General features: G+C 44.4%; 1 protein-coding gene and 1 long non-coding RNA gene across 5 annotated transcripts; one reads left to right on the forward strand and one right to left on the reverse strand.

The window, feature by feature from the left end:
- Positions 1–206: 206 nt before the first annotated feature.
- On the reverse strand, positions 207–1,867 carry LOC119302757. Of its 4 annotated transcripts, none has more exons than XR_005147731.1 (5): positions 1,655–1,867; positions 1,351–1,464; positions 1,018–1,066; positions 534–605; positions 207–399 (listed from the first exon to the last, which is right to left on the reverse strand). It is a non-coding gene; the product is annotated as an uncharacterized LOC119302757 (long non-coding RNA). The 4 variants fall into 4 exon arrangements; XR_005147733.1 differs by having other exon boundaries at positions 534–873; XR_005147728.1 differs by having other exon boundaries at positions 1,351–1,406; positions 1,500–1,867.
- A 1,029-nt stretch (positions 1,868–2,896) lies between these two features.
- LOC119350238 (transcription factor MYB97-like) lies at positions 2,897–9,830 on the forward strand. Its single transcript, XM_037618167.1, has 3 exons — positions 2,897–3,219; positions 3,311–3,437; positions 8,970–9,830. The coding sequence occupies exons 1-3, from the start codon at positions 2,897–2,899 to the stop codon at positions 9,828–9,830; spliced, it is 1,311 nt and encodes a 436-aa protein (XP_037474064.1).
- Positions 9,831–21,596: the final 11,766 nt, after the last annotated feature.

Raw genomic sequence — 21,596 nt, forward strand, 5'->3', positions numbered from 1 at the left:
AACATGAAGCATGTAACGAAATGGTGTATACAAAGTGCAAAGAAATAGTTAACGAAATTTCATTTTGTTTCAAGAAGGAAAACATTAACTACATACATATTCTCCGACCATTCAATACACATCGTCCATGATAACTTCAAAAAATTGCCACACGTTATCTTAAATAAGGTATTCATCTGGAAAACAAATTTGGAGCCAATAAAGCGAAACTGAACATGCAAGCAAGAGAACAATACACATATTGTTAGTACATAATCTGATTTCTTAAGTGGGCTCACTATATGCCCAAACAAAATATTACCAAAGCAACATGCAAGAAATAGTTTTTCTCATACTGATCAAGTCCCTCTTAACTCAGTCCGCACTATTATCATTCTTGCCAACCATCGCCCTCTTTTTCTATGATAGAAAAAGATACTCTCATAAGTATCATTGTTTTTTTTTTTTGCAGGTGAGAAATATCATTATTGATGGGAGAAAATATCTTCACATGCATTTGCGTGTGTAAGCAAAACATCAATCAACAACCATACCTTCGACTATGAAATTTAGTCAATTCTGGATGCGCACTTCATATCCCCATCATAAAGCTAGTGTCACAGTACCTGAAAGACATGAAATATGCATGTTATGATTAGAGAATCGACTCGACTTGCTCCAGGCATAAAACTAATATGAAAATTGTTAACTTCCAGAAAATGGACTTAAAATGTGAGAAGTCAATAAATACAACATGATTTGAGAAGGGGCAGTTGGCTGTTGATATGGCTGCATGAATATTTCTTTTCTTGATTTACAACACCATGGACGAAGGAGAAATTTGATGTACATCAGCATATACTGTGAATATTTCCATGCATATGTTGTTGATTCCTTGATATAAAGAAAATAATAGGTGGCATTAGTGACAAAGATGTCAGTGGATACAAAAGATATAAATGGTGTGTGTAATATGTTGTTACCAAGGACATACAGCTTTTCAAATTTGGGTAGCAAATCGATAGGCAGCATACGTACCAAATTTTGCAGGATAGTTGTGGACACCACAATTCAAGCGGAAGGAATCCTATATGACAATGAAGTAGAGAACCGTTGTCACACTAACATAGTAACATGTGACAATAAAAGAAACAAACAATAAACTGAAACGGTTGACAAAAATCTAGTCTATGTGTTGAACACGTTAATATGATTACCCATGAAAAAGAGGAACACATGTTGATATAAATAAACATGCCAACTTATAATTCCAAGTTTAAATATATCTGGAAATTACTTGTCTCTGTAGAATTGGTTGAAAGGTTGAAGTATTTATCCTTAACAAACAGCCTGTGTAAAAACTTCACCCACCTTTTTTAGCATGACATTTTAGCAAATAATTGATGTGCTTGCCAGCAAGCAAGACCCTGAAAATCAAAAAGTCCACTTGGCATCTTTTACCAATCTGACGGATGCTTAGACAATCTGAAGTTAATAGATGAATAAATAAATTGTATTACAGGGGGACTTCAACATGGAGAATCTGAAGAATTAGCCAACCGCAAGTCTAAACGAGATATGACGGAATCTCAAGACCTGCATGTTTTCACTCTATCCAACGGGGATTCAGATTTGCAGGAGCATGTGTTAAATCAATCAAAATATGGTACTGTACGTCAGTTCGTGGCACCGGCAACCGGCGGAGGAGCGTCGGTCGCGGCGACGGCGGCTGGCCGGCAGAGCGTCGGGCGTGGCGGCGGCTAACCGGGAGACTGGCTTGGAAGCGACCAGCGTGGCGGCGGCTGGCCGCGGAGCGGAGCCGACGGCTGGTCTTGGGATTGGGCAGGGAGCACCGGTCGTGGCGGCGGCTGGACGGGGCAGCATAAGGAATGCAACGTGGAATGGGCTAAGAACGGGTCCTAATCCCCACCAACAATCAAAAAGCCCAGCCCACCTACGAAAGCCTGGCTCGGATAGTTCAGCGCACACAGGACACACGAAACAGCCCTAAAAAAAGGACACACGAAACGTTATTTTCCACTTAGCGGTGGCAGCCCCCCGTAAATTTCATCACCTCCTGATCGGACGCCTGTAGATTGCTATGCTATACTGGATCAACGGCTAGAATAATTCAGATGACGTGGCTCGCTGTGGATGAAGAGAAATAAGGTAAGTGGGGATCCCTTATTTATTTATTTATTTTGAATTGGGATCCCCTATTTAGATATAGTAGATGATGTGAATGAGACGCATATTACCATGAAAAAAAAAGAATCGATTGGGCTGTTTGTCTCCTAACGCGTCCGCTACGGTTGGGATAAAATCACGTGTGCACTGTTGCGGGCCGGGCCGCGTTTGATCGAGCGGCGAGCATCCGGCCGCTCGTTTCAACCAGAAATTGCGTGGGCACTTTCAAGATTTTAGGAAACATTTATCACGCTATATCCAAACAAGGTATCTGCTTAGCTGCAAATGATCACGAAGCACACCAACAAGCGTTGCCGTTTCCCCTGAATTTGCGTGCATACCTCCATACGGGCACGGGTGCTGCGCTTCGCATATCTGTACTAACATGTATGACCCATCCTGGACCACGCAAACCTCTCCACAGACTGCATACGCCCAGTGCATAGGGTCTACAACAAACTTGAAAACCTGTAGTCGGAACGTTATTGCCATGTGGGACGCCTCCTGCTCGCGTGATGAGGAGCTGGGGGCGGAGAATCGACGGGCCGATGGGGGTATGGGCGTCATCCCCTTCTATATCAGGCGTAGACCCATCGACCCGTCTCTCACACAGGCATTTCTCCCGAAGAAGAGCCAAAGACTACTCCCCTTCTTCTTGCTTTGCTTGCCCCATCTCTACCGCAAGTGATCCTGCTGCCATTGCTCTGATCCGACCTTGGAGGCCGCATTGATGGCTGAATGGAGTGCCTGTTTCGACTGGGATGTGGCGGCCTCGGCGGCCGAGAACCACTACACGAGCTCCGGGCATGGCGGTATTGGACAACACTTCGTCCATAATGATGGTGGTGCTCCAGCCGGGGTGGTCATCACCCCGGGAGCCAGATCAAGAGCTTTTGGTGGCATCAACGAGATGGATCCCACCAGCTTCCCTGGCTACGGGAGCAGCGACGCCCCTATGGCAATCGCGGCGCCTGCTCGGGGGCCGTTGTGTGCCAGATCCAGCGGTCAGCGGCTGAGACAGTTCAAAGGGTCATGGACCGTGGAGGAAGACACGTATGTAGAAAATCCAACCCTAATTGTAAACCTTTTTCTTTGACCTTCATTAGCTACAACATCATCAGTTTTCTTTGTGATTTTTTTGCAGGCTGCTGAGGGCGAAGGTGCATGAGTTCGGCATAGGGAATTGGAAGAATATCGCGATGTACCTCCCTGGCCGGAGCGGAAAGCAGTGTCGGGAGAGATGGACCAACCAACTTGACCCCAACATTAAGGTGATCTCGCAAGATCTAAATTTCTTAACTCCCTAGTCCTTTTTAGCAGCTTGGTCTGGGGAATTTTGATGATCTATGATCAAGTGTGCTTACGAAAGAAATTATTCATTGCGTTAATCTGATTCGTCACCATTTGGAAGTGGGTATTAAATCCCGGATAAATAGTTAGTAGTCTTGCATGTCTTTAGTCTAATCAGTAAATGTGGCAATTAATTTCTTCATTTAGGCTACTAAATGATCACCCAAGTATTTTTTTTTGAAGAAAGAAATTTGTAGGGAAGTGATTTTCTAAATTAATGGGATTGATGTTCCTGCCCACACATTTGCATTTGAAACTTGTACAAGGATTCTGTGTTCAATCCGTAGATAAATAAAATCTCACTTGCACGTGGAAATATCCAAATTTACTACTCCCTTCATTTACAAATATAAGATGTTTTAGATGTTTCAATATGCACTACAATGATTGAATAAGTGAACAAACACGCTAAAACAAATCTATATACATACAATTCAAAAAAAAGTTAGAACATCTTATATTTGTGAACGAAGGGAGTAATTGACATTGTGTCTCATTTTTTATTAAACTAGATAATTGCCCATGCATTGCAATGGGAGTATAAACATTCTCGTAGATTAGCCCGTGATTGCACATCTATTATTATAATCTTAGGAAGTTTCTGTATGCAATTATCATGATTTACCTGTCATCTTATTGTTAAGCACTTATTTGGTAAGAATTTATAGAATTACCAAAGAAAATATTATTTAGGAGAAAGATCAGAGATGGGAGTCAAAAGATCATCTTATTGTTAATCACTCATTTGGTAAAAATTTATTGACTTGCCAAAATATGTTATTATCTGAGAGAAAAATCATATAGGAGAACGGAAGGGGGAACTATATATAGAGAGAGGTTTGACAAAGGAGAGGGTGAAATGTGAACATTAGGTTCTTTTTAAGTAGTAGAGAAGAGAAGATATTATTGGCCTCTAAGTGATAATCCAATTAAAAAATTATCTTGATTATTTGTCAAGTTATTGCTTCTACCTATTTGTGACTTGCGACAGTTTGCTATTCCTAAAGTAAGAGTCGATGTTCCAGCCTACAAATTAGCATTTGAGATGTCGTACTTTCTTTAGTTGAATCATGTGATTATACATCCAAAGATTTGCACCTATAGTTTGGTCACCATTCGGAAGTGGGTATTAACTCCCGAAAAATAGTTAGTAGTATTGCATGTATTTAGTCTACTCTGTGAATGTGGTAATTACTTTCTTCATTTAGACCACTAAAACTAATTTTGGGAAATTAATAGGGACTGATGTTCCTGCCCACACATTAGCATTTGAAATGTGTATGTGAATTTTGTGTTCAATCCATAAATAAAAAATCACACTTGCACTTTTACAAATATCCAAATTTGCTAATTGACATAGTGTGTCCTAATTTTTAAAATTCTTGGCCACTAAGTGATCGCCCGAACATTACTGAATTTGGACCACAATAGCCAGCTACCGTTCGCTGTCTAGGATGGCATTTGCAAATGGCGGAGCTGGCAGTTTTAGTGTTTGGGGATGGTATTTTTGACAACAACAAAAAGCATGTCATTTTTTATTTTTAGTGCATCTTCATAAAAGAAAACTGCCACCATCAGATCTTGATCCTATGGTCTGTGGGGCATTTGCTGGGATTTCGTCCCCAGGAATGTTCCCTGGATAGAGATAAGATTACCAATTTTTTTGTCTTGATTATTTGTCAAATTATTGCTGCTGCATATTTGCGGCTTGCCACAATTGGGTATTCCCTAAAGTAAGAGTCATTCCAGCACACAAATTGCATTTGAGATGTGGTACTTTTGTTAGTTCAATCATATAGATAAAATAAGTCACATGTTGATAGTCGGATGATACACATGTTCCAAAAATTTGATGGTGTTTATTTGTGAAATTGCTGCTTTTTATTTACTATGGTTTTCCTGAATTTGGTGAATATGAGTAGATGCTCCTGCTCTCGGGTTAGCATTTGAGATATGTGTGGACTGCGACAAAATTGAGCTCCGCTCCACTCCCTCCAGACCAAACTGACTGCGCAAGGCGGACCATATTTTGATATGCAAGTGCGGCCTCCTTTGCTGAGGGAGATTTGCACGCCACCAGCCCATGCACCAAGCGCCCTACTCACTGCCATGAGTCCTATGATGAGTTGTGCATGCATAAACCCATGCACTGACCCCCCCCCCGTTCCTCTTTGGGCATGATGAAGAACCGCATCCCATCTTCATACCTCGCTTCGCGGAATTCCTAGTGCTCTTGGACAACAATCCAATGATCACGATTGGATGCTTTGCATGCTAGTCGCGCTCCTCGCAGGGCCCTTGCCCCGCACACCACTTTTTGTGTTAGTGTTGCCACCCATTCTCCCTGCTCCTAGCTCCACTCCACCCTAGTCACCCACAACAAGGAGGCAGACACTCGTGAAGTTCACCGACTTCGAAAAGTCAGCATAGCCCATGCTTGCATGCCAAGAACAGGGTCATTCCCATCGCCCAGCTCCTGCAGAGGCTTCTCTACCAATGGATAGGAGTCATTGGTGAGGTTAAACAAGTCAATGAGGAAGAGACTAAATCTTTGTGGCTCTATTCTAGGAGAGGCTACCAGACATAGCGTCGCACTCCAGACGCTTTTCAAACTTGACTAAGATTTGACGATGATTGTGGAGTGTAGAAATATATTGCCCATCTCTCTCAACCAGTTCGGTTTTTTGGATGTGCTGGTGGAGCATGAGTTCAATATGGTATCCATTCCAAGAGGTCTCAAGTTCAAGACCCTACTAATGCAGTATTAGTAAAGACTCTACGTCGTACATCGATCCCACGCCTAAGGACTAAAATAGCCTAGACGTGAGGGGAAGTGTTGAAATATATTGCCCGTCTCTCGTCAACAATTCAGATTTTTGGATGAACCACCTGGTGAATGAATATAGTATGGAGGATGCTTTGATGGAGCATTGTGGCAAAGGTGGCCATGTGATGCCATCCCCGATGAGTGAGTACATCACGGGGACAACCTGATCCCTTGGTTCACCTAATGATGCATTCATGATCCATCACCCAGTCACTCCCATGTTTGAGACATTATATAAGATTTTTCCTCCTCTGCCCATTGATCCTCAGGTGAAAGTAACAAGTGTTACATCTCCCTCTTTAAGACCTGCGATCCTCGAGATTTGTGGCTTGGTTCCCACAACATGATCCCTTGTTCACTGAATGAGTATTTTGGGCTTATTAGCCTTATGCATGGTGTGGCCAAGCTCATTGGCAAAACTCTTTGCATGAGGTTGTCTCTGCACATGAATGATATTGTTTCCATTGCACAAATTGCTTTCATTAAGAGGAGAAGCATCCATGATAACTTCATTTATGTGCCCCATGTGGCTAGAAGATTTTTACCACATCAAGACACACTTGCTCCTCTTCAAGCTCAACGTAAAGAAGGCCTTTGATTCCTTTAGGTGGGGACATTTTACATAAATGTTTAGTCACCATGGCTTCCAAGGCCACATCTGGGGATGAATCTTGACCCTCCCCTCCTTGACTTCTTCGCGAGTTTTGCTCAATGGGATTGCCGAGGACCAGATCAAGCATGGTTGTGAGCATTTTCAGGGGTGCACTGTCCCATTTGCTCTTTGAGCTCTCCATTGACCTGTTGCACCATATATTTAGCAGTTATATGACCTAAGGAAAACCCCATCCTCTTGGTGGGCGTCACACGAGCATTCATGGTTCCCTTTACCTTGATGATGTGGTTGTTTTATGTTCCCCTATCAAGCAAGAAGTCTAATTCCTCACCACCATGGTTGCCTCTTCTGGATATACTATTAGCCTTGTTACAAATTGTAGAAAGATCCATGTTGCGCCTATCTGGTGCAATAACACCAACCTTGATGACATACTCTAGTCTTTCCCGGCATGGTTCTGATCCTTCCCCATATGTTACCTTGCACTATCCCTCATGGTCAAAATATTAAGGATGGTCCGCTTTCAACACTTTGAATATTGAGAAACTGGGAATTTAGCACCTTGGAGAGGGAAATATTTTGATACCGCAGCTTGCATGGTCTTGGTCAAGGCGCTTCTCACGGTTGTGGCCATACACCATCTTACACTATTTGACCTCCTCATGGAGGTTTTTAAGAAGTTTGTCTTATATTGGAGGCAAGTGCAAAGTTAACTGGGAGCAACTTTGCAAGGTGGGGGAGTTTGTTGGCCCAAAAATTCTTAATCTTGGAAGTTTGCCATCGTGCTTCGCTTACTATGGTTACTGCTTGACTAGGATGACCCACAGAGGGTGAGGTGCGGTATGGGGATGTCATGCAACAATGATGAAGTGATCTATTAGTGGCGGCCACTTAGGTATGAATGGTGAAAAAACTAAAGCCAAATTTTGGGAGTCATCATGGCTGGAGGGACTGATGCATAAAGATATCGCACCATTTTAAAAGAAAAATCCCACAAGAAAGGTGGCATTATGGACAAGGTTTTAAGAGATAAGTTTTGGGTTCTACAGACTAATAGTCAAGGAGGCCTCAAGCTAGAGCACATCCAATAATTCGTCATTCTGTAAGACAAACTTGCCAATTCATGTCGTCATCCAACCAGACATTCAAGATACAACCATGAGAAAGCTGACCAACGATGGGAATTATACCACCTCCTAGGCTTACAAGGCTCAGTTCATCGGCCTCATCTGATCCAACTTGCATTCCACAACTTGGAAGGTTTGGGCATCCTAAAATGTAAGTTCTTTGCTTGGTTATCCATCAAAAATAGGACTGAACAACAGAGGTTGCAATTTTGAGAGTGACCAAATTGCGTCTGGTGCCCTCTTTGCAACCAAGTGCAAGAATTAGTTGCTCGCCTCGTCATCAAGTGTCGGTTCTTGCCTCAAGTCTGGAATGACATGATCTCTTATCTTGGTCGTCATGCTAGTATGATGCTTTGTCATCATTTTGAAATGACGTGGTCTTGGTGGAAAGAAGTCCTCCTCAATAATTTGCAACCGAGGAAATCTCTATATTCTTTGCTCCTTCTTGTTCGATGGGAGATTTTGAAGGAAAGGAACACATATGTCTTTCAAAATAAAGTGATGCCGATGGCAGTCATTGCTCGCCTCATCCAAGATGAGATGCCTCTTTGGGCTATTGTGGGGGCTAAGCATTAGAAACAAGATAAATATTTTAATAAAATTTTGGTACTCTTAAACAACACAAACTTTGCCAACAACCAAAAAAGGTAAGATAAATCTAAAAGCAATGATGAACGGTGGATGCATGCACGGCATTTCCATGCATGGTAGAAAAATGACTCTCGACTGACTTCTAATTAAATAATGCTTCTGTGCACATGAGTGTTGTGTTGTGTTAAAAAGTAAAGGTAGTAGATACTACTTTCGATGTGTTGTGGTGTGTTCAGTTGTACTTCAATAGAATGTTATGCCAAAAATAATTAACTCATGAATACTTCCCTTGCAGACGAAAATCTGGACCGATGCGGAAGACATGAAGCTGATTGAGTTGCATCAGACCTGGGGGAACCATTGGTCGGTGATCGCCCGGCTACTCTCTGGCCGGCCGGCGAACACCATCAAGAACCACTACAATGCCACCAAGCGCAGTCTGAACTCGAAGCGCCAACTCAAGAAGAGGAACAGCGAGCAGCCACCACCTGGCCAGCTCTCCCGTCTTGCGAAGTACATCCGTAGCCTGGAGCCACACACCGGATCACCCACGGAGACACCTCCGGTGTCACCGTTGTATCATGACCAAGAGCACGGTGGGCGGATGGGGATGGCCGACAGAGACACTGCTGTCATCATCACCCCTACCATGCAGGCGCACCAGACCTACCCCAATCCGGCCATGACTGGTATGTACTACCACCCAAACCCGACCAACATGCAGTATTGGGCGCCAGATTTGAATGTCGCCGATGGGCAAAACGAGGGGTACTCATACTACATCCCTCCCAACGGGCACCTAAACCACCACCTGTCCTACGGTTTGTCGCCGGCACAGATGGTTTGTGAGCAAGACATCCAACAGGTTCCCGATGGGAGCATGAGCATGTCCGTGTTCACCGGACAACATACCCTCCCGGCAAGCAACCTGAAGGCGGTGGCAGAGATGCACCGTCATTCCTTTGCCAATAACCAACTTGGCAACATGGGTGGTGGAGCTGGCAATTGGTCCTACTACTACGGCATGGACGTGGCTGGTCCGAGCAACCCTGCTGGAGGTAGTGGTAGCGGTAACGACCCTGATGACATCGATGTGGTGCAGATGGCCTCGAGGGAGTTTGCCCCGCAGGACCGGGAGGTGGTCACCCTCAATTGACTAACTAGATTCAAGTGAGACATACATGTCCCCATAGGATTTCATGTCTAAGGAGAACAATGAGATTATATGTGTGTTGTGCTTATGTACTTTGTTTGATTTGAGTATTTTGTGAAGGTACTTTATGTGGTCCATTTGGGGAAGTACATTAATTTGCTCATGTTTGCTAATCCTTGGGAAATCATTTCAGTCGGGTTCGGTAGAGAAGAGGTAGCAAACGAGGAAATTGCAAAGGTGAGATGGCCAGCCGAGACATCTCTAATGTACTCGAGACAGAAACGATACTGCTAGCCTCGGCATCTCCATGGAGAATTCGTGTAGGGTTAATAGGTTCAGATTGAGAGGTGTGTGGTTGTCAATGATAGAATACATGGCGTGGTGGGTGGGAATTAGAGGGAAGGCATGAGCAGCAACAGATCGGACAAGAAAGGTTAGTGAGGCAACGTGTGGCAGCGTTGTCAGTTAGGGTGGAGGCGGCGGTCCTGCCGACGATACGAATGGGTCAGTAGGAAGAGGAAACCACTAGAGGAGGGAAAAGGGTGGCCAGCAAATTAACTAAAACGAAAAAGGAATGGCTAAGTAGGCGGTTACTTTGTTGTACTAGTTGAGATACACTTGAGCTTCAGTTGATAGAGTTGAATAAGTGCAGTTGAAAAATATATAGATGTGTTGCAAACATCGCAATTAATATAGTGTAGCATTAGGCAATGCAGTTTTAAAAGTGCAACTGAAACATGCGATGTAGTTGAAATATTGTGGTTGAACGTGTGATATATGTAGTTGAAACACATGAAAAATATAGTTCAAACACATGATGAAGTTGTGAAAATGCTGTTGAATGAACTACATAAAGTGTATACTTGTTTCTTAGCAAAAAAACATTTAGGAGTTAGTATTCCACTTGTGCATATGCTTACGGTCTCCTTCTTTTAGAAATTTGGTGAAGCCATGTCATTATTATTTTTCACTAATTTTGCGTAGAGCGGCATATTTTCAACAATATCCTTTATCTCCTCCACTATTGCACTTCCTATTCATTTTTTTCTAGTTCCACTCGATCAAGGGATCGATATGCATTGAGGGATTTTGACATTCTCTTCATATTCTCCAAACTTGAGTGGGCGACAGAGCCATGCATCATAGCGTCTTCTCTCTCTTTGATGCAAGGAGCTACTTGTTGGGCTCTATGGTAGGTGCGTCGACTGCAAATTAAAATTTCCTACGTGCAGAACAACCAAGAACATTCCACGGGAGATGGATCACAGTTCATTACCACTAGACGAGCAGTGCCGTGCAACGGAGGAAGAGTTGAGGCAGCGCGTCCGCGTGGATCGTCTCCTCCTCATCCGATCACCCTCGAACAATCGGTCGTCCGATCCCACGTACAAGTTCGCCGGAGAGGCTCAAGCGCACCAACTCTAACGGTATCCGTGCGTGCAGGAGGAACACTGTGCGGCGGACTGCTAGGTCCGATCACACAGTCGGCGGCGAGTGGAGGTGGCTATTCGCAACACATGCAAACCCTAGTCGCAGTGCCGAAGCGATCAACTACATGAGTGTGCCGCACCTCCACTTTATATAGGCATCCGTCACGGGCTCAACACTTGGGCCTCGCACGGACCCTAAAGCCCAAAGTCTACTTGGCCACAATCCGAATACAGCTCGGACCACATCCGATCAGTGTCCTCGGATCCGACCTCATAGGTTCCTTCCCTTAAGCGCGCGACCCGTTAGGTTCAAGTTGGCTTGGTCACAGTTCGGATCACCTCCGACCTGCACGGTTGGTAGCGGCCTCTAGCAAGGCATGCCGACCACCAAGCAGACTATGAAGCTGGTTAGGTGAACCTGTACAACTTGTCACACTTCTGTTCCCTTTGCCTCACGATATATGTTGTCGGGCTCAAGGCGAGACTGTCATCCTTGTGCTATCCCGACCTCTTTCTTGTTCCAGTGATACCAACCACAAACCGGATTATCTCATAATCCCTGTTGCATGGCCATGCTTATCCTGGTCGGATCACATGAGGGGCCCAAAGTATATCTCTCCTGGTCAGAGGGGCAAATCCCATCTTGCTCGACCATGTCTCGCAGCATGGGAGTGGAAAAACCCGAAACCTACCTTTGTAACTACCCAGTCACGGAGTAGCGTTTGGTCGGCCCAAAGCAAGTCTGTCACCATCCCAAGTACATGCGTCAACTCAGGTCTTAGGACATAGAACGTATGTTGTACTAGAGACTCACAGATGACATATCGCTGCGTCTCATAGTTTGGTCTGTCCGACTTGAACCTTATCTCGACTCAGATCCGACTATGTCGAATCCGACCAGACCTTTCCAAGTCCATATTATCAGGTTAGCATCCAATGCTCCATGTCTAGTGAGACCGAGCCATCAATTGTGTCATATGCTAGTCTAGTTGGCTCTGCGTCCACACAACCCTTTCGACTAGGGACCTTTTAGGACAGTCATCATACAATGCATAGTCCCACAAATAAGTCACATACTTGCTGATACACATGATTGATAATCTCCAAGGACTATCTTTATTCATAAACACATAGGAAATATCATCATACATGATTGCCTCTAGGGCATATCTCCAACAGTCTCCCACTTGCACTAGAGTCAATCAAATAGACATCGAATGCCCATAGCTCTAACGTGCCCCTCATGCTTGGGTTGTGGAAGCGGCTTAGTCAATGGATCTGCAAAATTTGCATCCGTGTGAATCTTGCATAACTCTACATCACCATTCTTTACGATCTTTCATATCAGGTGATATTTCCGATCTATGTGTCTGACCTTGTGGTGATTCCTCGGCTCCTTGGCTTGTGCGATGGCACCAGAATTATCACAATAAAGGTCCAACGGTTTCACCGAGACTGGGAAAATACCAAGACATCCAGAAAGTGCCGGATCCAAACACCTTCCTTTGCAGCTTCACAAGCCGCAATGTATTCGGCTTCTGTGGTAGAACCGGCCACCGTATCCTGCTTGGAACTCATCTAGTGCACTGCTCCTCCATTTAGGATGTACACGAATCCGGACTGTGATCGACAATCATCTCTGTCAGTTTGGAAACTAGCATCGGCATAATCCCTTACGATGAGCTCTTCCTCACCTCCATAAACTAGGAACATCTCTTTAGTCCTTTTCAGGTACTTCAAAATAGTCTTTTCCGCTACCCAGTGACTCTCACTTGGGTTGGCTTGGTATCTACTTGTTAGGATTATTGCAAAAGCAACATCAGGCCTTGTACATATCATGGCATACATGATGGATCCGATTGCTGAGGCATACAGAATCCTACTCATCCTGCTTCGCTCATCAGATGTCGAAGGACTCCGAGTCTCGCTTAGCCTTATACCATGTGAGAGTGGCAGGAACCCTTTCTTCGCCTCACTCATGTTGAACCGCTTCAACACTTTATCTATGTACATGCTCTGGCTTAAGCCGAGTAGCCTCCTCGATCTATCTCTATAGATCTTAATGCCTAAAATATACACTGCCTCACTAAGGTCTTTCATCGAAAACTTGCCATTCAATGATCCCTTGACCGAGTTCAACATCGAAACATCATTTCCGATCAGTAGTATGTCGTCCACATAGAAGATCAAAAACACTATCGAGCTCCCACTTAACTTCTTGTATAAACAAGAGTCCTCTTTGCTTTTGATGAAACCGAGACCAGTGACGACCTCATCAAAACGAATGTTCCAACTCCGAGATGCTTGCTTCAACCCATAAATGGATCTCTTGAGCTTGCATACCTTACTAGTGCTAGTCGGATCGACAAAACCCTCGGGCTGTATCATATACACGTCCTCGGTTAAATTTCCGTGAAGGAAAGCCGTTTTGACATCCATCTACCATATCTCGTAATCGAAATATGCAGCTATAGCTAGTATGATCCTCACCAATTTCAGCATCGCTACCGGCGAGTAAGTCTAGTCGTAGTCAATTCCTTGAACTTGTCCATAACCTTTAGCGACAAGCCGAGCTTTGTGGATCTGAACATTTCCATCCACATCGGTTTTCTTCTTAAAGACCCATTTGCAACCAATGGCAGTTACGCCAGGTGGCGGATCAACCAAGTTCCAGACTTGATTCTCATCCATGGACTTTAACTAGAATCTCATGGCCTCCAGCCATGCCTCGGAATCTGGGCTCACCATCTCTTCCGCATATGTGGCCGGCTCGTCGCTTTCTAGCAACAATACATCACGCACTCTGCATAATCTTTCCGACCTTCGTGGTTCCGGTGCCGCTTCCACTATGGGTTCCCTGACTGACTCCGGTATGATCTCATCACTAGCTGAGCCGTCCCCGAGTGGTCCTCGAATTTCTTCGAGTCGAACCGTCCTCCCACTGGCCTCCCGACTAAGAAACTCTTTCTCAAGGAAAACCTCGTTTCGAGCAACAAACACCTTGTTCTCTTCCCGGCTGTAGAAGCTATATCCCAAGGTTTCCCTCGGATATCCCATGAATATGCATTTATCCAATTTAGGTGTAAGCTTGTCTGACATAAGTCGCTTGACAAATGCTTCACAACCCCAAATCTTTAGAAAAGACAAACTGGGACTCTTCCCGGTCCACATCTCATGTGGTGTCTTGTCTACGGATTTTGATGGTACCCTATTAAGTGTGAAAGCTACAGTTTCTAGAGAGTATCCCCAGAATGACAAGGGTAAATCTGATTTGCTCATCATAGACCAGACCATGTCCAACAAGGTCCTATTCCTCCGTTCTGACACGCCATTTCTCTGTGGCGTACCCGGAGGTGTGAGCTAAGGTACTATACCTCGACTTTTCAGATGATCATCAAACTCCTGGCTCATGTACTCACCTCCACGATCAGATCGTAGAAGTTTTATAGTCTTGCCGAGCTGATTCTCAACCTCGTTCTGAAACTCTTTGAACTTTTCAAAAGTCTCTGACTTGTGCCTCATCAAATAGATATATCCATATCTACTCAAGTCGTCGGTAAAACTCACGAAGTACTGATAGCCACCTCTGGCAGTTGTGCTCATTGGACCACACACATCACTATGTATAAGTTCCAATAGCTCGGACGCCCTCTCGCAACTCTTTGCGAAAGGAGACTTAGTCGTCTTGCCGAGCAAGCATGATTCGCATGTCTTGAACGAGTCGAAGTCGGACGAAGTTAGGAGCCCATCATCATGGAGCTTCTTCATGCGTTTCAGACTAATGTGTCCAAGCCGGCAATGCCAGAAGTATGTCGGATTTATCTCATTAGGCTTATGCCTCTTGACATTCACGTTATAGACCGGTTCTTGTTCTAGATTCAATATAAATAGCCCATCAATAATGGGTGCATAGCCGTGGAACATACCATTCAAAAATATCGAACAACCATTGTCCTTTAAATTGAATTCATAACCTTGACTCATCAAACATGAAGCAGACATAATGTTCCGACTAAGTGCAGGAATGTAATAACAGTTATTCAATTCCATAATGAATCCAGAAGGAAGCTGGAGCTGCATCGTGCCGACCTCCAACACAGCAACTCTTGCTTTGTTGCCGACCCTGATGTCAATCTCCCCTTGCCGACCCTGAAGCAGCATTCCCGGCCTTCTTGCCATGCTCTGCAAGCCACTTGCTATTGTTCCTCTTCTAGTGACCGGTCTCCTTGCAGTGATAGCAAACGGTCTTCGAGTCTGGTCCAGACTTTGGCGCAACGGCGGAGGTTACCGTCTCTGTGCCCTTTGCCTTAGCCTTTTTCTCGGACCAACTCTTCTTGAACTTTGCCGATTTCTTCACCATCAACACTTGATGTGTGCCTTTCTTAATATCCTGCTCTGCCACTTTGAGCATCCCATGCAATTCAGTGAGCTTCTTATCCATGCCATGCATATGATAGTTCGAGATGAACGTCCCATAGTTGGGCGGAAGAGAACCCAGAACTACATTAGTAGCCAGCTCATCCAAGAGCAGGAAGCCCAAACGATCCAAAGCTTGCACATATTCGATCATCTTGATCACATGTGGGCTTAGTGGATCACCTTCCTTCAGCTTGCAATCCATCAAGGATCGCCAGACATTGAATCTTCCGGTCCTAGCCTGTGTCTGCAACATGCTCTTGAGACTCTCGATCATATCGTAAGCCTCAACATTTTCGAAATGCTATTGCAAATCGGGCTCCATACAAGCCAGCATCAGACAACTGATCTCCGTTGATTCATCAACGAGTTTCTGGTAGGCATTCTTAGTTGTGGCATTAGCATTATCAGCAGGTTCCTCTGGAAGTGGATCCTCTAGAACATGTTCCTTTTTACCATGCTTGAGAACAATTCTCAGATTTCTATACCAGGTGGTAAAGTTTGTTCCATTCAGTTTATCCTTTTCCAGAATTGATTTCAATGCAAAGTTGGGTTGAGCAGGTGGTGCCATTGATCTACAACAGAAAATATGCAATCACTAAGCAATGTGTTTATGTAGAGTAATTCTAGCCTAAACAGAAATACTCCCACTGAAGTCAGAACCCCTCCACAGACTCTCAATGATTCAGGATCCGACTAGCGCATGCGACTAGTGAGATTTAGCATCACTGCTAGCCAACATACCTATTCGGTAAGCAACTCCTTGCTAATTGTATCTCTATACGACTCCTGTCGATCGGGAAGGTATCTCATACCCTGACTCCCAACCTTCTTTGCCACAAGGCCCAAAACCGTTTTGACAGCCTTGTCAAGTTAACCTGATGCAGTGCATGTCCGTGTCTGACATGAACCCTTCAGTTCAAGGACACCTAGCAGCACCCCAATTTTATGAGCCCACTACTAGACGTACTTGACGTGCGAAGGTGCAACATCGGGGATGGCAATTCGCTTGATATTCATGAGGGATTATTCTACCATTCTAACATGCATAGAAATAAAGAAGCATAACAATCACAAATAAACACATATTGTGAAATAGTATGGCTCCTTCATGGACATTCTTCCAGGTCAGCCCTGACTTCGATGACCATCTAGGAACTCCATCTTGTTGGTCACGCCGGGACACCAAGCCACCAACCTGATCTCTATTATCCAACTACTACAACTAGTAATGAATTTTACATAGAGTCACAAGTCGACATGCAGGTCATTATACAATATAATGACAACACTTTGGCTCCTGCCGGCTTACAAACATGACACGCAGGCCACGTATAAATTACACACATGCATCACATACACATGAGCCATACTATTCACATCAAACCTGCAAAACAAAGTTATGCATAGAATCGCATTCTACCGGTTTGTGTGTCGGGTACGAAATACACGGCGCTACGCACACGACATTTTCGGAAATCACAGATCACATCTGCACTCCGATCACGCCAAATTTTCTAATCTGACCGATCTTATCGATCATCGCAAATCCGATTCGGGTTTACATTTCACTGTTAACCCCAATGGTAGATGACCGACCGGTAGGGGTAGATCGTGTCACGACCTCATCGACCCCAATTGACAGAAAACATAGCCTCAATGATCCCCATGTGCAATTGATCTCATCAATCGTGCACATAGCCGATCTTATCAAGGACAACAGATCACATCTACCACCTCCACATATCTAATATGCATACGATCTGAATCCAAATCCTATAGCGGAGGCTCTGATACCACTGTTGGGCTCTACGGTAGGGTGTGTCGACTGCAAATTAAAATTTGCTACGCGTAGAACAACCAAGAACATGCTACGAGAGATGGATCATAGTTCATTACCACTAGACGCACAGTGCCGTGCAACAGAAGAAGAGTTGAGGCAGCGCGTCCGCGTGGATCGTCTCCTCCTCGTCCGATCTCCCTTGAATAGCCGGTCGTCCGATCCCACGTACAAGTTCGCCGAAGCGGCGCAAGTGCACCACCTCTAATGGTATCTGCGTGTGCAGGAGGAACACCGTGCGGCGGACTTCTAGGTCCGATCACACAGTCAGCGTCAAGTGGAGGTGGCTATTCGCAACACATGCAAACCCTAGTCGCAGCGCCGAAGCGATCAACCACATGAGTGTGCCGCACCTCCACTTTATATAGGCGTCCATCGCGGGCTCAACACTTGGGCCTGGCACGGACCCTAAAGCCCAAAGTCTACTCGGCCACAATCCGAATACAGCTCGGACCACATCCGATTAGTGTCCTTAGATCCGACCTCGTAGGTTCCTTCCCTTAAGCGCGCGACCCCTTAGGTTCAAGTCGGCTTGGTCACAGTTCGGATCACCTCCGACCTACACGGTTGGTAGCAGCCTCTAGCAAGGCATGCCGACCACCAAGCAGACTATGAAGCTAGTTAGGCGAACCTGTATAACTTGTCACACTTCTGTTCCCTTTGCCTCACGATATATGTTGTCGGGCTCAAGGCGAGACTGTCATCCTTGTGCTAGCCCGACCTCTTTCTCGTTCCAGTGATACCGACCACAAACCGGATTATCTCATAATCCCTGTCGCATGGCCATGCTTATCCTGGTCGGATCACACGAGGGGCCCAGAGTATATCTCTCCTGATCGGAGGGGCAAATCCCATCTTCCTCGACCATGTCTTGCAGCATGGGACTGGACAAACCCGAATCCTACCTTTGTAACTACCCAGTCACTGAGTAGCGTTTGGTCGGCCCAAAGCAAGTCTGTCACCATCCCGAGTACATGCGTCAGCTCAGGTCTTAGGACATAGAACGTATGTTATACTAGAGACTCACAGATGACATATCGCTGCGTCTCATAGTTGGGTCTGTCCGACTTGGACCTTATATCGTCTCAGATCCGACTACGTCGAATCCGACCAGACCTTTCCAAGTCCATATTATCCGGTTAGCATCCAATGCTCCACGGCTAGTGAGACCGAGCCATCGACCGTGTCACATGCTAGTCTAGTTGGCTCCGTGTCCACACAACCCTTTCGACTAGGGACCTTTTAGGACAGTCATCATACAATGCATAGGCCCACAAACAAGTCACATACTTGCTGATACACATTATTGATAATGTCCAAGTACTATCTTTATTCATAAACACATAGGAAATATCATCATACATGATTGCCTCTAGGGCATATCTCCAACACTACTCCATTCCTATCATCTCCCTTCGCAATGTAGCTTTGTATTTGTGGCACTTCCCGTGCCTCTCATGTCTTTGTTTACTAAATGTTCCTCGATTGTCTTACGTTTACGTAATCACTATACCGCAGTTCACCATGAGGCCGATGTAGCAACATAAATCTTGGTATAAACAATGTCAATGTTGGATTTTATGTGTTCCAAGCGGCAATGGTGATTGCACTCTGCAAGGCTCTGCTCAGAATGGTATGTGCAGACATGGTCATGGTGTAGCTCCACAATGCTTGAGAGGTATCTTCAAATATATGTTCTCTTTCGGTGTATGTTTGCAACTAAACTATGGTATAAGGGGGGTCCATACCCTACCCCCAATCGACCAAATTTCATTTATGGAATCCTAACTCTTTGTTTATTTCAAATCATCTTATATCTTATATTTATTAATTGGAAGCACTAATCGAGGCTCCATGTTTAATCCTAGAAAACTAGGTAATTGTCCATGTGATCTATATATTAGCTAGTTACAGCTGTTACATAAGTATACCTCCCCCGCAAAAAAAGATGAGTATACATCACGAAGTTCTACCCGGCTATTTGATAACCCACAAGTGTAGGGGATCGCAACAACTTTCGAGGGTAGAGTATTCAACCCAAATTTATTTATTCGACACAAGGGGAGCCAAAGAATATTCTTAAGTATTAGCAGTTGAGTTGTCAATTCAACCACACCTGGATAACTTAGTATCTGCAACAAAGTATTTAGTAGCAAAGTAGTATGATAATAATGGTAATAGTGGCAAAAGTAAAGATAATAGTTTTGTAGTAGATGTAACAGTAGCAACGGAAAAGTAAATAAGTGAAACACAAGATGTGAAAAGCTCGTAGGCATTGGATCAATGATGGATAATTATGTCTGATGCGATTCCTCATGTAATAGCTATAATATAGGGTGACACAGAACTAGCTCTAGTTCATCAATGTAATGTAGGCATGTATTCCAAATATAGTCATACATGCTTATGGAAAAGAACTTGCATGACATCTTTTGTCCTACCCTCCCGTGGTAGCTGGGTCCTAATGTTTAATGATGACGACGGCAAAGAATCCCCCTCTCCGGAGCCCCGAAGGGACTCTAGATCAGCCCTCCCGAGAGAGATTAGGGCCTGGCGGCAGCTCTATATCGTAAAACGCGATGAAACTTTTCTCCCTGATTTTTTTCTCTGCGAAACAGAATATATGGAGTTGGAGTTGAGGTCGGTGGAGCCTTAGGGGGCCCACGAGATAGGGGGCGCGCCCAGGGGGGAGGGCGCACCCCCCACCCTCGTGGACAGGGTGTGGCCCCCCTGGTCTTGATTCTTTCGCCAGTATTTTTTATATTTTCCAAAACTTATCTCTGTGGATTTTCAGGTCATTCCGAGAACTTGTGTTTTCTGCACAATAAACAACATCATGGCAGTTCTGATGAAAACAACGTCAGTCCGGGTTAGTTTCATTCAAATCATGCAAGTTAGAGTCCAAAACAAGGGCAAAAGTGTTTGGAAAAGTAGATACGTTGGAGACGTATCAACTCCCCCAAGCTTAAACCTTTGCTTGTCCTCAAGCAATTCAGTTGATAAACTGAAAGTGATAAAGAAAAACTTTTACAAACTCTGTTTGGTCTTCTTGTTGTAAACATGTAAAGCCAGCATTCAAGTTTCAGCAAGTATTATGAACTAACCATACTCACAATATCACTTAGGTCTCACAATCACTCATATCAATGGCATAATCAGCTAGCGAGCCATAATAATAAAACTAGGATGACAACACTTTCTCAAAACAATCATAATATGATATTACAAAATGGTATCTCGCTAGCTCTTTCTGAGACCGCAAAACATAAATGCAGAGCACCTTTAAAGATCAAGGACTGACTAAACATTGTAGTTCATGGTACAAGGGATCCAGTCAAGTCATACCCAATATAAACCAATAGTAATGAATGCAAATCACGGTGTGCTCTCCAGCGGATGCTTTTTAATAAGAAGGATGATGGCTCAACATAAAAGTAAATAGATAGGCCCTTCGCAGAGGGAAGCAGGGATGTGTAGAGGTGCCAGAGCTCGATTTTAAAATAGAGATGAATAACATTTTGGGCGGCATACTTTCACTGTCAATGCAACAACTATGAGATGGCAATATCTTCCATACTACATGCATTATAGACAGTTCCCAAACAGAATGGTAAAAGTTTATACCCCCCACCACCAACAAGCATCAATCCATGGCTTGCTCAAAACAACGAGTGCCTCCAACTAATAACAGCCCTGGGGGAGTTTTGTTTAATTATATTGATTTTCTTTGATATTTTTGGATCATGGGACTGGGCATCCCGGTTACCGGCCCTTTCTCGTGAATGAGGAGCGGAGTCCACTCCTCTTGAGAATAACCCACCTAGCATGGAAGATATAGGCAGCCCTAGTTGAAACATGAGCTGCTCAAGCGTACAAAACAGAATTTCATTTGAAGGTTTGGAGTTTGGCACATACAAATTTACTTGGGACAGCAGGTAAATACCGCATATAGGAAGGTATGGTGGACTCATATGGAACAACTTTGGGGTTTAAGGAGTTTGGATGCACAAGCAGTATTCCCGCTTAGTACAGGTGAAGGCTAGCAAAAGACTAGGAAGCGACCAACTAAGAGAGCGACAACAG

This window comes from Triticum dicoccoides, chromosome 1B, assembly GCF_002162155.2.
Source record: "Triticum dicoccoides isolate Atlit2015 ecotype Zavitan chromosome 1B, WEW_v2.0, whole genome shotgun sequence".
Classification (NCBI taxonomy): Eukaryota; Viridiplantae; Streptophyta; class Magnoliopsida; order Poales; family Poaceae; genus Triticum; species Triticum dicoccoides.

Excerpts from the sequence above, each read along its gene's own strand:
- LOC119350238 (XM_037618167.1), top strand. The coding sequence starts at position 2,897 with ATGGCTGAATGGAGTGCCTGTTTCGACTGGGATGTGGCGGCCTCGGCG. Across the intron at positions 3,220-3,310 it reads TGGACCGTGGAGGAAGACAC|GCTGCTGAGGGCGAAGGTGC; the intron begins GTATGTAGAAAA and ends ATTTTTTTGCAG. Across the intron at positions 3,438-8,969 it reads AACTTGACCCCAACATTAAG|ACGAAAATCTGGACCGATGC; the intron begins GTGATCTCGCAA and ends CTTCCCTTGCAG.